At 36.6% G+C, this 14490-nt stretch overlaps 1 protein-coding gene across 4 annotated transcripts in view; it reads right to left on the bottom strand.

Moving 5' to 3' along the window:
- ATF7IP (activating transcription factor 7 interacting protein) overlaps positions 1-14490 on the bottom strand; it is an 89499-nt gene that overhangs the window by 30000 nt on the left and 45009 nt on the right. For all 4 annotated transcript variants that reach the window (XM_027680067.1, XM_027680065.1, XM_027680068.1 and 1 more), the window contains exons 3-10: positions 11068-11157; positions 8380-8525; positions 7086-7223; positions 5961-6026; positions 5345-5418; positions 4754-4842; positions 2802-3440; positions 1225-1292 (exon numbers count right to left, since the gene is read on the bottom strand). In XM_027680067.1, the coding sequence (XP_027535868.1) occupies positions 1225-1292; positions 2802-3440; positions 4754-4842; positions 5345-5418; positions 5961-6026; positions 7086-7223; positions 8380-8525; positions 11068-11157 (1310 nt within the window). The remainder of the gene's footprint in view (positions 1-1224; positions 1293-2801; positions 3441-4753; positions 4843-5344; positions 5419-5960; positions 6027-7085; positions 7224-8379; positions 8526-11067; positions 11158-14490) is intronic.

Genomic DNA, 14490 nt, shown 5'->3' with positions numbered 1-14490 from the left:
CAGGTCTTTTTTAACCATGGCATTACACATGCTTTAACTGATTGCATGGAAAGCAAACCTAGAACATCCACTACAACAGAAGACTGAAAACTGGAAAACATCCTATGTCTTATTTCCCTCCTCCTTGCTCACCTTCCATTGCTAAATGCCACTATCACACACTATTTGTTTTTCCAAATTTTTTTTCTGGGTTTCAGACTCTTAACTGAAAAAAAATTCCAGAATATGTATCCTATACTGAAAATTAAATCTTAAAATTGTACTTCTGTCATCCATTCTGGTACTGGATTTCCTACATATCAAGTACTGACAAGTGTTTTAATAGCTATAATCCACAGGTATCTTGTGAAGTTCCAAACAACCATTCTCTATGAAATGCCTTAATAAGAAGGTAGAGTGAGGCACAGTTTATACACTAAAGTACTGGCTACCTTTGCCAGACTATTTCTGTGACAGGTGAAAACCAGAATATTGTCCAGTATATTTTCTTCTTGCTTTGAAATACAATTTAGATTTAACTGTACCTTGAAACACTAATGAATTTGTAAATTTTGGCTAGAAGAAATTAATTTTATTCACCTTAATAAAATGACTTCTAACAGCAACGTATAACTATGAGGTGATTTCTGAAATACCTATATACAGAAAGAAAATAATTTATGAATAATTCTAAATAGTTTAATTTCAACCTTTAAATTTCAAAGCAAGTTCAACAAATTTTAGACAAGGAATCCAGAAGTACTACATTTTCTCCTTTATCATGAAGTAGCTATTCCTGAAGAAAGCTTCTTTTCCTTTTTGTTTTCCTATGACATATAGCAATCAAACATTAGAATTCCAATTCTAACTTCTGGATTAGTGCGGAAATGAGAGCACTTTAATAATGTATAAAGTATTTGTAGCTTTAAGTTCAAGCCCTTCAGACAACGATGGGGCAGGTTTTCTTTGTATATTAGCTCTGTTTTATCAGACAAATTTTTAGTGTGCTCCTGATTTACTAACTCATCTACCTACACAAACAACATCAGAAAACTTCTGGAAAGATTATCAGAAGCTCATGCTCCAAATAATACTCTGAATCAGAAGAAGAAAAATACAAACGGACAGAAACTAGAAAGGATGGCAAGAAAGAAATTAAAACTGTTTCATTATAAGCAATAAAGGTAAAGAACTTTTGTCCTGTGGATTGTAACTTTAGAATTTTATATAGAAACAACAGCCTACCTGTGTTGTTCCCTCAGCAGTTCGCTTGTTTGCCGAAGTATCTGTTGGTGGCCTGCTTGTCTGGTTGTCTGGGGGGTCAAGAAATTGTTCATTTGCAGTATTTAATCAGTACTAATTACTGCTATCCACTATACAAATTTGGAGACAATATTCAAAACTGTTTGATACTAAACATTCAGTATGTGGCATATCTAACTTTTAGCCCTTATTTTCAATTATAAATATTCAAGTTTGATTAATGTGTTCCCTTCCTTGTAAATCTGACAGTGTAGTATAAACATTTTATGAGCAATACTCTTGCCTATCTGAGTACAAAGTGTAACTCCAACCTCTCCACCGTCTGTATGCAAATTGACATGATACTAAACTGAAAAAATATTACAATTATTAAATATTTTTGTACCAAAAAAACTGACTGAAAAATGGATGGTTAAACAGACTGCAAATGTATAACTGAGACAATTTGTGCAGGAAGACTGAGTATCTTTACTAGCTCAGCCAAGTATCTAAATGTATCTAAACTTAAGAAGTTGCTTGAACATTTGATGTAAACATTTAAATCCAAATTCTCTCCCTTTTTATTTTAACCAGTGCTGGCCCAAATCAGTGTTTCAATTCTGGTGAGAAAACTATATACACTCAGGCTATGTGAACTGCATAAAATGAGACACATTTTTTGGACACACAGGTCCTTCTTTGTGTCACTGGGTCTCATCTGGCCCTTTTTATGTTGTGTTAAATCATTTTTATTTGCTATAGAGCTAGGAGTCAATATAAAACATAAATGTCCAGCTCCATGGAAGACATATTTTAACACAGGTAACTTCGAGATGGGAAAATTAAAAGAAACTAGTTCTGAAGTCAAGCTCTGCTTGAGTTCATTTTAACATTATATTGTGCCAATGACGAACTTGCTATAACTCCAACTCATAAATCTTGAAAACCTCTCAGAAAAAAGAAATCAAGGTATGTAAAACCAAAAGTGCAGAGAAATATCACGGCATGGACAAAGATTGAAAGAAAGTATTTTAAAACAGTTAATCTAGATACCATTATTTGAACAATTGTTGTGTTCAGAAACTTTATTTTAAATACTATAAGTGTACTTCTTTGGAACTAGGTTAGTATTCAGTTGTAATTTTTTTTCCCATTTTGTTCACTTTCAAGTGTTGTGCAAATTAAGTTCCTGATTATACTTTCCTCTCAGTATGTCTTTGCTTAGAAAGGCAGTCAAATTATTTTGAGAGGCTGTATTAAAACTAAATACCAAGTTGTTAATGGTAGAATAAAGGAGTTTCTGACTTCCTGCTAGGAATTACATAAATCAAGTTTCAAATAAAACAAAGCTTACAAAGCCACACTGCTGACTCCTTCTAAGGAGGGATTATTTTCAACAATGTCTGAAACACATCTACCATACAGATGATTTTAATCTTGAAAATTTCAACAGAAATGCAAACCGGAAGAATCATCTCTCTAAAACACACTAATAAACAAATTTCCACAGAAGTGCAGTTTTGTGTTTCCCTTTGACAACTGTTTTCCTTTCCCAGTGTTTAAATTCAAGCATAACTTACCAATCTTGGGTGCTACAACGGTGGGTGGTTCAGTAGGTGCTGTATTATTAAATGCAGAGACAGGAATCTTCATCTGTAGGGGCGCTCGACTGCTGGTAGCAGTATAAAGTCCTGAAGTACCCACTGCAGGCAAAGAAGTCCTTGTGGTCTGGGCAACAGGATGTGCAGTAGAAACAGCCTGTACTGCCAACGTTGTGCCTATTGACCCAGCATTGGCCGTAGAGTTCCTCTGAATACCAGGACTGGGCACAGGTGGAATGCTATTTGGTTTAGTTGTGTTAGTTGATGCCAAAGACACTGTAGTTTTGGTAAGGCTACCAACTGTAGATGAGTTTTGTACAGATATAAATTCAACATTGCCTGACTGCTGGTTAGAGACCAAAGTCCCTGTGTGGCCTTGCAGAAGTGGAGGCTGGGATGACACTGCAACAGGGACATGCAAGATTACTGGCAAAGACTGCAACGAGACAGCCACTGACTGAGTGCTTCCAGTGGGCACCTGGTTAGTGCCTACAACCGTAGCTGTGTTAGCTGTGGGAAGAACTGCTGTCGTCAAAGAGCTGGTGGAGGTCACTGGAGTTTGAAGCTTAGGATGTCCACTGACAACTGCTGGATAAGGAGCAAGACTGGAAGCTGGCACTACACACAAAAAAATTAATAAAAAAACTAAGTATTAAAATCAAGTGGGAAGTTTCACTGCAAGACAACAAATGGAAATGATTTATCATGAGGGCAGTGAGTTACTGGAACTGGTTGTCCAGAGAAGCTGTGAATGCCCTATCATTTTAAGTGTTCAAAGTCAGGCTGGACAGGGCTTTGAGCAACCTGATCCTGTGAAAGATGTCCTGGCCTGCGGCAGTGGGGTTGGACTAGATGATCTTTAAAGGTCCCTTCCAACCCAAACCATTCTATGAAAGAGGTGGTGTATGATTAACTTTTTTCGCAAATAAAGGCTATAAATACTGTTTTTCTGTTGTACATTCTGATATGCAATGGCCTAGTTAAAAAACAGAGTCAATACTGTACTTCTGCTTAAAAGAAGTGGCAGGAAAAAAAAAGATATATGAGGAATTATGACAAACAGGATGAAGAAAGCTCCAAGATTTAACTGTTGGGAACATATAAAATACAGCATTTTAAACACTCATTACAGAAATGGTAGAGCAACTGGTCCTTCACAAAACACAAGAAAAACTATGTCAGTTATGACTAATTTGCCTTGTATAGGTAGGACCTTGTATCCAGAAGGTTCTGCTGAAACCAAGTATTAATGTGTCAGAGAAAATACTCACTTTTATGCAACAAAATTTCAGGATTAAATCTAAAAATCAGGAGCATAAGCTACTGAAAGCCTATATATGCCTACTATTAGATAATTCTGTGGAAAAGATTCAGCATTCAATATTAAACTATTTTTAAAACCAAGGATGGTGAGACTACAATTAATTACAATGAATGTAATTAATGGTGGGTTTGAGTCTACATTCCCTATAAAATTTTAATCTAGAAATTCCATTTTTCAACATGATTCCTTTAAGAAATGGGGTTTATAACTCCCATTTAGTTTCCCACTCAATTTCTGTAGCCATTAGGTAGAGGGGAGGATATTAGCATCCCACTATGACCAAATACAAAACAGGGTCTGAGCCATCTGTTTCACTTCTTGGCAGCTGAAACTCTGCCAGTTTTGCTGTCATACCTAGCGTGGAGTCTCCTGAAGCATCTAATTTATCCTAATCTAATTTTGGCTGGCCAAATCAACACATTTTTTCACGTACCTGGTAAGCCCAATGCACAAATATAAACCAGGAATATGGTAGAGAGCTAAAAATAATGATTTTTCATGTCAGAAAAAAAAAAATTGTTTTTGCTCTGTTTAGTTAGTTACTTCTTTAATGGAAAGCAATAAAACTTTTAAGAAATGTGTTTACAGTCTATAGGGAGTTTCTTACCTGCACTCACAGGTGCTTGAAAAGTTGCTGGTGTGCTCTCTCCTACATTCCTCTTTGACTCCAGCATCTGCCTCACTGTGCCAGCATTTCTACAGAATGAAGTTTCAAGTAGCATTTCTCAGTAAGTCATGTCAGGTATATTTATGAACAGTACAACGGTGAAAAAATTCCCTTATTTTAGAGCTGTTCTTTCCACTGAGATTTTCTAAACCCATTTTCTAGTCCTCATGCAAATTAACTTTGAATGTTCTCCTACTAAAAAAGTGCAGAATTATTTGTACATTTTCAAGTGCTTTCACCAAGTTTGCCTTCCAGTATGAGAATTTTCTCATTCTTGAAATTAGACTTCTAGTTTTATCCATAATTTTTAACCACTAAAACAACATCCCAATTTACCTAAGAATACATTCAATATTGTCAATTTATGACTTCTGTGAAAGCAAACTGAATTTTACAACTGAAGAGCAATGAAGGAAAATGAAGAACACTTTAATTAAAAAAAACCAAAATACTGGGATTATCCATGACATTAGGTATCTGAAGTATCCTACTGTAAATTTTAACATGGTCACAGCGATGTGGTTTGCTTACCGATATGTCGCATTGTTTGTATTTGCAGTGTCAGCTGCTGCTTTCCCTGGAGATGCAGGTGCATTTGCTGAATTCTACACCAAATGAGAGAGAGTGAAAGAAAAGCCATAACAAAACAACTCTAAGTCAGAATGAAAGCATAAGTTTGCAAACTATTTCATATCCACTCACTTCTATGTAAGAGATTCATTTTCTGAAGCCAACACTGCAGGAGAACTTTACAACCCCCTGAAATCTCCTTGGTCCTACCTGCCTCCCTCTCCTATAACCTCTCTTTCCTTTTGCCCCTCCACCCCAGAAACAAGGTACTGGGATTCACTCTTATTTACACTATACTCTTCATACTAAAGTAAATTAGATTCAATTATATACAGTTTAAGGTGTTTTCACACTAATAATGGCTAAAGAAGCTTCTGTACAAATCAGAATTACAAACAGATGTTAAAAATCTTCTTTCATATCAGTGTCTTTAACCAAACCAGACAAACCTACTTTGTGAATGTCACTGAACAACCAAATCACATCTTTCTGCATATAAATTTTCTTTATTTTTCAACACAAGGTTTAGGCTAATTCAGAAAAAGAAAACCAAACCACAACATTATCTAGTTCTTACTTCCTGTCTCTTCTTCCAGTCCTCCTTGGCTGCTCCAAACCGCTTTGTTAATCTAGCAATTTTAGCCTAAATGGGAAGAAGATGAAAACAAACAAAACCATAAATGTCCTCCCCAAGAACCATTAAAGAAATTATACAAACTAAAAGATATACAACTAACACATCAAGTCGAAGGCTATCTTCGTATGAGGGGAAATTATTCTTCCTTGAAATACAGTACAACTGTATTATTTCAGAGCAGCAGAAAGACACATCTGCATATCACAATCAAGCTACCTTAGAGACAACTTGAATTATTTCCTTCCTATTCACAATTGCACAAACCGAATCCCTCTTTCATATTCACACAAAACTCTACATATATGAAAGCCTTACATGATGTTATTAATTTGACAGTGTAGTTGATGGCTAAAGACACTGGTACACAAGTATATTGTAAGCATCTTAGCACTTAAAAAGTCAACATAAAATGTCTGGGGCAGCAAGAGGAAAGAGCTGTGTGGTAGGAACTGGTCTGGCAAACTCCATACTTCTTTTGATGCTAAAAGTATAACAGCCTTATTGTTTGAAGTTGTTATGACAGAAGCTTTTAACTGTCTTGTCACTTCAAAATTCTTTGATTTTTGTGATGTTCCTCATGTCACCACTATGTATGTATTTTCTATAAAGAATACAAGAAAGCATACTGCATTCACCACTAGCTATTTGTTTCCTTGCTGATTATTTAGTTTCTGGGGAAACAATAGCCAGCAAACTTCTGGCTTCATAGACACATTAGATATTTTCATACCTAGCATTTATTTGAAAAATGTCATCTAACAGAACAGCACCGAATGGAAGAGGAGAATGGAAAAGTGGTTTACTAGCAGCTAATGAATCAGTTTGCCAGAAGGAAGATCTGCTTTGGGGTTGTTTGATGATTAATTGGTTGCATTCCACTTTCTGAGTTGGAAAATACAGTTTTACAACTCAAAAGGAACATTAGTATTTGCTGCTCCCCCACCCTCTTCTCCCCTTGTGGAGCCAAAATAGCTTCCCTGCTAATGACTACAGGAGACTTACTACTAAATACTGAGGAACTTATTTTTGATTTTGACCCCAGTATGCAGCTGAGCACACACTCACCTGTAGTTCAGTAAATGCAGTTTTATGCCTCTTGGTACATTCAGCTTTCTCTATTCGGGTTTTCAAGTCTGCCAGAGTCTTGTCAAATACCACACACTGTAAAGTGCTAAGTTTTTCTTCTAACAGTCTCTGGATAACCTGCAAAATTATTATATAAAAAAATAACAATGCAATTCCAAAATTTGGGAGACCATCTATAAAAATATTCTCAATTCTTAGCAAGTATCCTGCTATAAACAGAACAATGAGAACTGTTGTGCCCTGTCAATCAAATAAATCTATAGTCACCAATACGTGTGTGGTTGCATAGCTAAGAAGTTTCCACATCTACTTTGGCAAATCCAAACGGTCCCTCTTTGCCATTAATTCAAGAAATTAATTTCATTGCTGTATGATAAGTGCATAAAATCTTACTGCATATAAAAATAACCTTAACAACAGAAGATATTTTCTTAAAGTGCAGTGTTTACACAAAGTTTTCTTCTTACTTTTCTGTTCTTGAGAGGGACACTGGCATTCAAAGAACAGAAACTAAAGACATTCAACAAAACCTTATTTCTGAGATGTATTTTCCCCTAGCAAAAATGCAGTGTTGCTTTTCTTGCAGAAGCTAAAAACAGAAAAAGAAAAGACTGATTTCCACAAATTTTGATAAACTTATTACTTTAATTTTTTCTCCCTTCTATACCTTTTGCAGTGCAAAAAAATTGTCTTGGGAAACAAAAATAAATAAGCCACAAACGTGGTTCAGTTTTTGCCATCTTACATTAATGAAGTTACAACACACTAGCTAACTAATGGAAGAATAGTACAATTTTTTTTCTTCAAGATCATAGGTTCCTTACACAGCAATGGTGCAATCAGGCAATTAACAGCTCTACAAAAATCTGCAAAATGCTATGTTAATTGCGCTCTTGTTTGGAGATACTTTCTTTAAAGCTAGGCACACAATAAAGTGCATCACATATAAGCTTCCCATGCTAAAATAACACCTTTACCAAGATTCTCATACTGGAGTCATATGAGACTTAGAGTTTAACTATTTTATACATTTCAAATATAACTCCTGCAGCATAGTTTTCAAATGATATTTGGTCTCTTCTTAAAAGTAAGGCAATGTAGGACTTTATACAAAATAAGCCAACTTTTGTTATTTGAATTATATCCAATGCTCAACCACAAAAAAGAGAAAGTGTTCGGGGGTGCAGGGAATGTGGGAAAGGACAGCTAATTCAAAGCTGGTAACACAAGTGACAGGTGCGCGTACGTTCTTTGCTCTGCACTTCCGTTCTACCTTTTGTAATTTTTGGTCAACATCCTTTCTGGCTGTAATTTTTACTTGGAGTTCTGCTTCATAATCTTCTCCCATGTACCGAGGATGTTTAAAACGAACATCATCCATGTCCTCAGATTTGGAACGCTTTCTCTTTAATGCTTCACCTGGAATAATTAGATACAACTCCTCGTGAGGAACACTTGAAAAAACAGATATCTGCAGAATGCCATGATTACTATGAAGTTTCATTTGTCCTCAATTTAAGCTTTTTCATTCTAAACCAGTAAGAATGCCTTTGGGAAAACAACATGCTTAATGACATCAAAGCAAAAAACCAGTCCCTTCCGTATCTGTACATTACTGCCTTGTTAGTGAGTTCTGCTTTGTGATTCCCCAAATCACTACCACATACGCAAAATGGCTCTAGTATCACCATTCCCCTCTCCAGAACTTCCCTCCAGTTCTTCCTGCTCCTGTCAGCACCATCCTGTAATGAAATACAGCTTCTGAGAAGCAAAACAAAATCCTCTTTTGAAAAGGGAATCATCTTCTCAGGATTCCAGCCAAATTAAACTGCATCTCATTCTAAGTGTGCCAGCAATGAACTGTATTTACCTGCCATGAAGTTTTAACCTGTACCTCCAACATCTGACTCAAAAAACATTCACACTTTTTTCTTACTTCTTGGGTAAGAAGTAAAAATCTAACAAAAGAACAGGCTCAAAACAGAACTATATTATAAAAATAATTTTCATCACAGCAATGAAGCACAAAAGAACCAAAGAGACCTCATTCACTCCTCCAGCTCCAGGCACTGTGTCCAGCAGAAGATTCCTGAGGACAGGACTGACATTTGTTTTCACAGAATCTTCAAGAAGGACAAGGACCCAGGGAATTACAGGATGGTCAGCCTTACCTCAATCACTGACAACATGATGGAACAAGGAATTCTATAAATTATGTCTAAACCCATTCAGGTGGTGGTGATGGGGAATAGTCAGAATGGATTTATCAAGGGGAAATCACGCATTATCAGCTTGTTACCAAAAAAGTTGTATTTTCTTCCAAAAAGGAGTCTATGCAGCAGTGGGGGAAGACGTTGGAAAATTCTTTTAACTTTTGTACTAAAGTGTTTTGATCCCTACATCTGTGACTAATAGTCTTGTGTCAGCTATTGTTTCCTTATTTACCTGTATCAGTGACTAATATGTACTAGCAGATGTCTTATTTTTGAGAACAAGGATTGTGTGTCAGTGCAAAGAAGTACGTTATGACCTGACCCCATATTTAAGATACTCTCAAGGAAAAAAGATTCATTAGAACATATGCAACTATATCCCTGTAAGTCCACAGAACTAATTAGTATATATGCACGTATTCAGGAAATGTAATGAATATGTAATAGAATTGTGATGAATATGTATTAGTGTCATGAACATAACCTAGTCTGTTAGGTTGCTGGGCGTGCATGCTTTATGGAGCTATTCTCATGTGCGCAGTGCGGTGAATAAAGTAACATCGGCTTTCAAACCTAGTAATTGGTTGGATAGTTTATTTCATGGTTTGCAGTGACAAGCCTGATAGAAGGCTATGGTGAGACAACAAGCTTGGTGGATGAGGGGAGAACAATGGATGCTGTTTATCTTGAGTAATGTTTTTGACACCCAAAACATCCTCAGAGACAAATTCATGATGTATGGCCTAGATAATTGGACTGGCACAACTGAGGGGCTCCAAGAGCTGTGATTAGTGGCACATAGTCCAGCTAGAGCTCCTCACTAGTTAAGCACACCAGCAGATGCTACTGGTACCAACACTAACATCTTCATTTATGACCTAGACAATGGGATAACAAGACAATTTGCAAATGATGCAAGACTGGAAGGAGCGATTGGTACACTAAATGGTTATAATGCCATTCAGTCACATTGACAAACTGGAGAAACGGGCAAACAAGAACCTCATGAATTTTAACAAAAGGAAATGCAAAGTACTGCACTTGGGTAGGGATAAACAGATGTACTAGTACAGGCTGGGAACTCACTGGCTGGAAAACAGCTTCGCAGAAAAGGCCTGGCTGCTCTTCATGCACATGAAGTTGAACATGGGCCAGCAATGTGCACTGTTGGCAAAGAAGGCCAACAATATCCTTCGCTGCCTGATGATGAGTATTGCCAGCAGGTTGAGGGAGGTAATTGCTCCCCTCTAATCGGGACATGTGAGACTGAACCTCGACTCTTATGACCAGTTCTGGGCTTCTAAATACAAGAAAGATGCAAGAATACTGGAGAGAGTGCAGTGTAGATTCACCGAGGTGAATCATGAGCTGGAATTGTTTAACTGGAGAAGGCCATTAGGGGAGAGTGAACAAAGACAGAGCAAGTCTCTTAATGAGTACTAGCGACAGGACAAGAGAAATGGATGTAAACTGAAATACAGGAAATTCCACTCAGACATATAAAAACTTTTTTACTGTGAGGGTGGTCAAACACTGGAAGCAGAACACTGGAAGGTTGTGGAATCCCCACCTGGGGAGATACTCAAAACCTCTCTCTAGACATGGTTCTGAGCAAACTGCTCTAGTTGACCTGGTTTTAAATAGGGGCATTGGACTACATAATCACTACAAGTCCTCTCCAACCTCAATGATTCTGTGCTTCTAATACAAACCACCAAGTGAAGCATAATAGTTTTAACATTACGTACTTTTCTCTGTTTGTTTCTCTTCTTCTTTGTGGGCCTCTTCTCTTTCTTTATTCTCCTCGCTCTCCTTTCTTCTCTCCTCCTTCACCTCTTCTATAAACAGAAGAAAGAACTCCATGGGTTACTTAGATGTCCAAAAGTCTCATAATGGTCCTAGTTTGACTAGTGAATTTAGAATACTTATTAAAAACCATGTCAGGGAAGGCAAGAGAAATAAGAATGACAGGAAGGGAATGCAGATATGAAAAAATAAGAGAATACCCTCAAAACAAAAATTTGAACTATCATCTAACACAGTAAGATTCACTTCTGAATCTGCTTAGCAATTAAATCAGAATAACTGAACTATAATAACTATAATAACTGAGGTAACATAATGTTTCAGTTACCTCTGAAACAAAAAGATGTATTTTTAAACTTAGCTAAAGTTCTCAGCAAATTATTTTAGCTTATTTTTCTGCATAGGGAAAAATGTATAAAAATTTCAGTAACAAATTACTAATATGTTTCTCTATTTACAATTGGCAAATTCAACCATAATCTTTATGGTAGAAAAGGCCTAGATTCTTCTTTGGTTAACAAATATGAATTTTCATTTAAAGTTTCTTGCTAATGCAAATCTTGATAATACAATATCAGAATTGAGGACCAGTCATTTAAAATTATACATTTTAGGAAATGCTTAAATAAAGAAAAATCTGAATCCCCAAACACACAGAGGTTAAAATGAAAAATGCTAACGCTTCCTGAAAAACTTTATTATCTGTTCCATTACGTTCCATTATGTGTTTCATATAGGCTGTATTTGCTACCTCCTACACTGGCTAGATACAACTTATAACTATTGCTTTTGAGATTACATTAAAATCTATCCAGAGCAACTCAGCACTGTGTTATGCACAATCTTCTTCTGTACACTTCTTCGACTTCCTGTACTTGTTTTGTCATTACACAGAGTTTACTACCTTTTCTAGGGAAAGTTCTGGCTGCAAAGGTATGCTTGATGCTCTCTTAAGATTAAATTTTACTTCTATTATGAAGAACATTTGAATGATTTAAAATAAGTCACCTAATAAATCAGAAAAAGAAAGGAGTCAGAAAATAAAAATCTGAAATTATGACAATTTTTATTTTGTTAATTCATGCAAGAAATAATATTCAGAACATAAATTCTTCAAAGCAAAGCTGATTTATTTTTAAGGTAATAAAAATGGCTTAGTGCCTATGTCACCTGCTTTTTAAGACTTACAGATAAGATTCATGTATTTAAGTGTTATAAATAAAATAGGACTCATTTACCTAAGAATCTAAAGGAGAGTCATTAAGTTCAAGAGAACATTTCCCACAATTCAGGGATTTTAATATTCAGCTGAAAGACACAAATATTCCATGGAAAGATACACACACCTGGAATGCCTTTTAACATAAGTTACAAGCTTCAAAGTTCAGGTCTTTTTCAGTTCTATGTAAAGGACAAGTAATGTCAGGGAGGAGGAAGTCCTTCCTTTACAAATTTCCATCACTGTGAAGAAATCTAGCTCATTTAACTAAAAGTGGTTTAAACACAATGGTCAGCTAAACCTCTCTAGTTAGGGAGGAGAAAATTTTACAACTGACTATCAGCTTATTTTTCACTGATAATTTGTGATCTTGTTATCCTGATGCTAGACAGGCAGAAGCAATGAATGCAACCCTTTAAAAAACCTGATTATATCATCAAGTTATCAGTGTATTTATCACAATCACAGTTAAGGTCTTAAGTCACACTATTTGCTGTGGATCTCAACACAAAGGTACAAAGGTGTTTTGGGGTTTTTAATTTTTTTTTCAACTGAGTGTTTGTCTGTTACTAAACAACTGAAAATACCTTGTGATAATTTATACAGCTACAAGCATTTAGATCTGCTTAGTGACTGGCTGGTTGACTCTTTGGATGTCAGTTCTGCTAAAATACATATAGAATAAGAATAATCTGTAAGCCTAAGAGCATTTGAACAGTATTTGGTTGTAGCCAGGTGGGGGTTGGTCTCTTCTCCCAGGCAACTATTAGTAAGACAAGAGGGCATGGTCTTAAGCTGTGCCAGGGGAGGTTTAGGTTGGATATTAGGAAGAAATTCTTTACAGAGAGGGTAATCAGGTATTGGAATGGGCTGCCCAGGGAGGTGGTGCATTCTCCACCTGGAGATTTTTAAGATAAGACTGGATATGGTCTAGCAACCACAGTGGTAGTGGATCAAGAGTTGGACTTGATGATCTCGGAGGTCCCTTCCAACCCAACTGATTCCATGATGCTATGATTCTGTGAAAGTTACTCTGGACTGCACAGTCATACTCATTATTTCACAATCTTGTAACTGCAACAGTGTCCTTATAGATTGGCTAGAACTGAGGTGCATAGACGGCAATCACAAGAAGAACAAAAGCGTAGCCTTTCTAAGTAGTGAATCCCTGACCAAACTCTACACCAAAATTATTATAATAACAGAAATACAGATTTTCCCCATAAAGCATGACAGAATTTGACTATTTTTGTTTTGGAAAAAAATCATAGATTTATGTACCTTCAACGGAATCATCATGATTTAGACATGCTGGAGAAATGGGATGACAAACGCTTTACGATACTCAACAAGGACAAACACAGAAGTCCTGCACCTGGGAAGGGAGAACCCCTGCAATGACACAGGCTTGGGCCACACGGCTGGGGAGCAGCTCTCCTTTGAGGGCTCACATAGAGAGCAAGCAAAGCATGAGCCAAAGGTGTGCCCTGGCAGCGGAGGATGTCCAGAACTCCCTGAGCTGGCTTACAGGGACAGAGCCAGTGTGTCATAGCAAGTAGTTATTGCTCTTTATTGGCAGCCTTATGCCATCTGTCAGTAAGGACCAAGGGACTGCTTAGGGGCTGGGGACTTGTAAGAGAGGCTTGTGCAGCATGGAGAAAACAAATCTTAACAGGGACTTAAAAACTGCTTTCAGTGTCTGTTAGGTGGCTTTTAAGAAGATGGAGCCAGGCTTATTTAGAGGTGCATAGCAAAGAATAAGAGACAACACATGTAAGCAGAAATCAGGATTCCAACCAATAAAAGGAAAAATGAAAACATGAAGAAAGCCATGTTGCCCAGAGAGGTCATCCAGTCTTATCAATTGAAGTTTTCAGCACCTAACTAGATAAAGTTCTGAGCTACCTTGTCTATTTCAGAGTTGACCCTACTTCGAAAATGAGACTGGACCTCTTTAGGTCCTCTTGTATATCATAAAATACATAAAAAAAAAAGTTCAAGTGAATCAAATGCAAAGCAAAATACCCTTGTTTTATTTATTAACACATTTTAGTTGGGAAAAAAAAATCCATAAAGGACTGAAAGATTACAACTGAGCAATCCAATATCCATCAATGGGTCCTTCAAAGTCTGTCAGACAGAAGTC

This window comes from Neopelma chrysocephalum, unplaced genomic scaffold, assembly GCF_003984885.1.
Source record: "Neopelma chrysocephalum unplaced genomic scaffold, ASM398488v2 Primary Assembly neopelma1_59, whole genome shotgun sequence".
In the NCBI taxonomy this organism is placed as follows: domain Eukaryota; kingdom Metazoa; phylum Chordata; class Aves; order Passeriformes; family Pipridae; genus Neopelma; species Neopelma chrysocephalum.
Note: the sequence above shows the minus strand (reverse complement) of the source record. Positions and strands in the feature narration are given on the sequence as shown.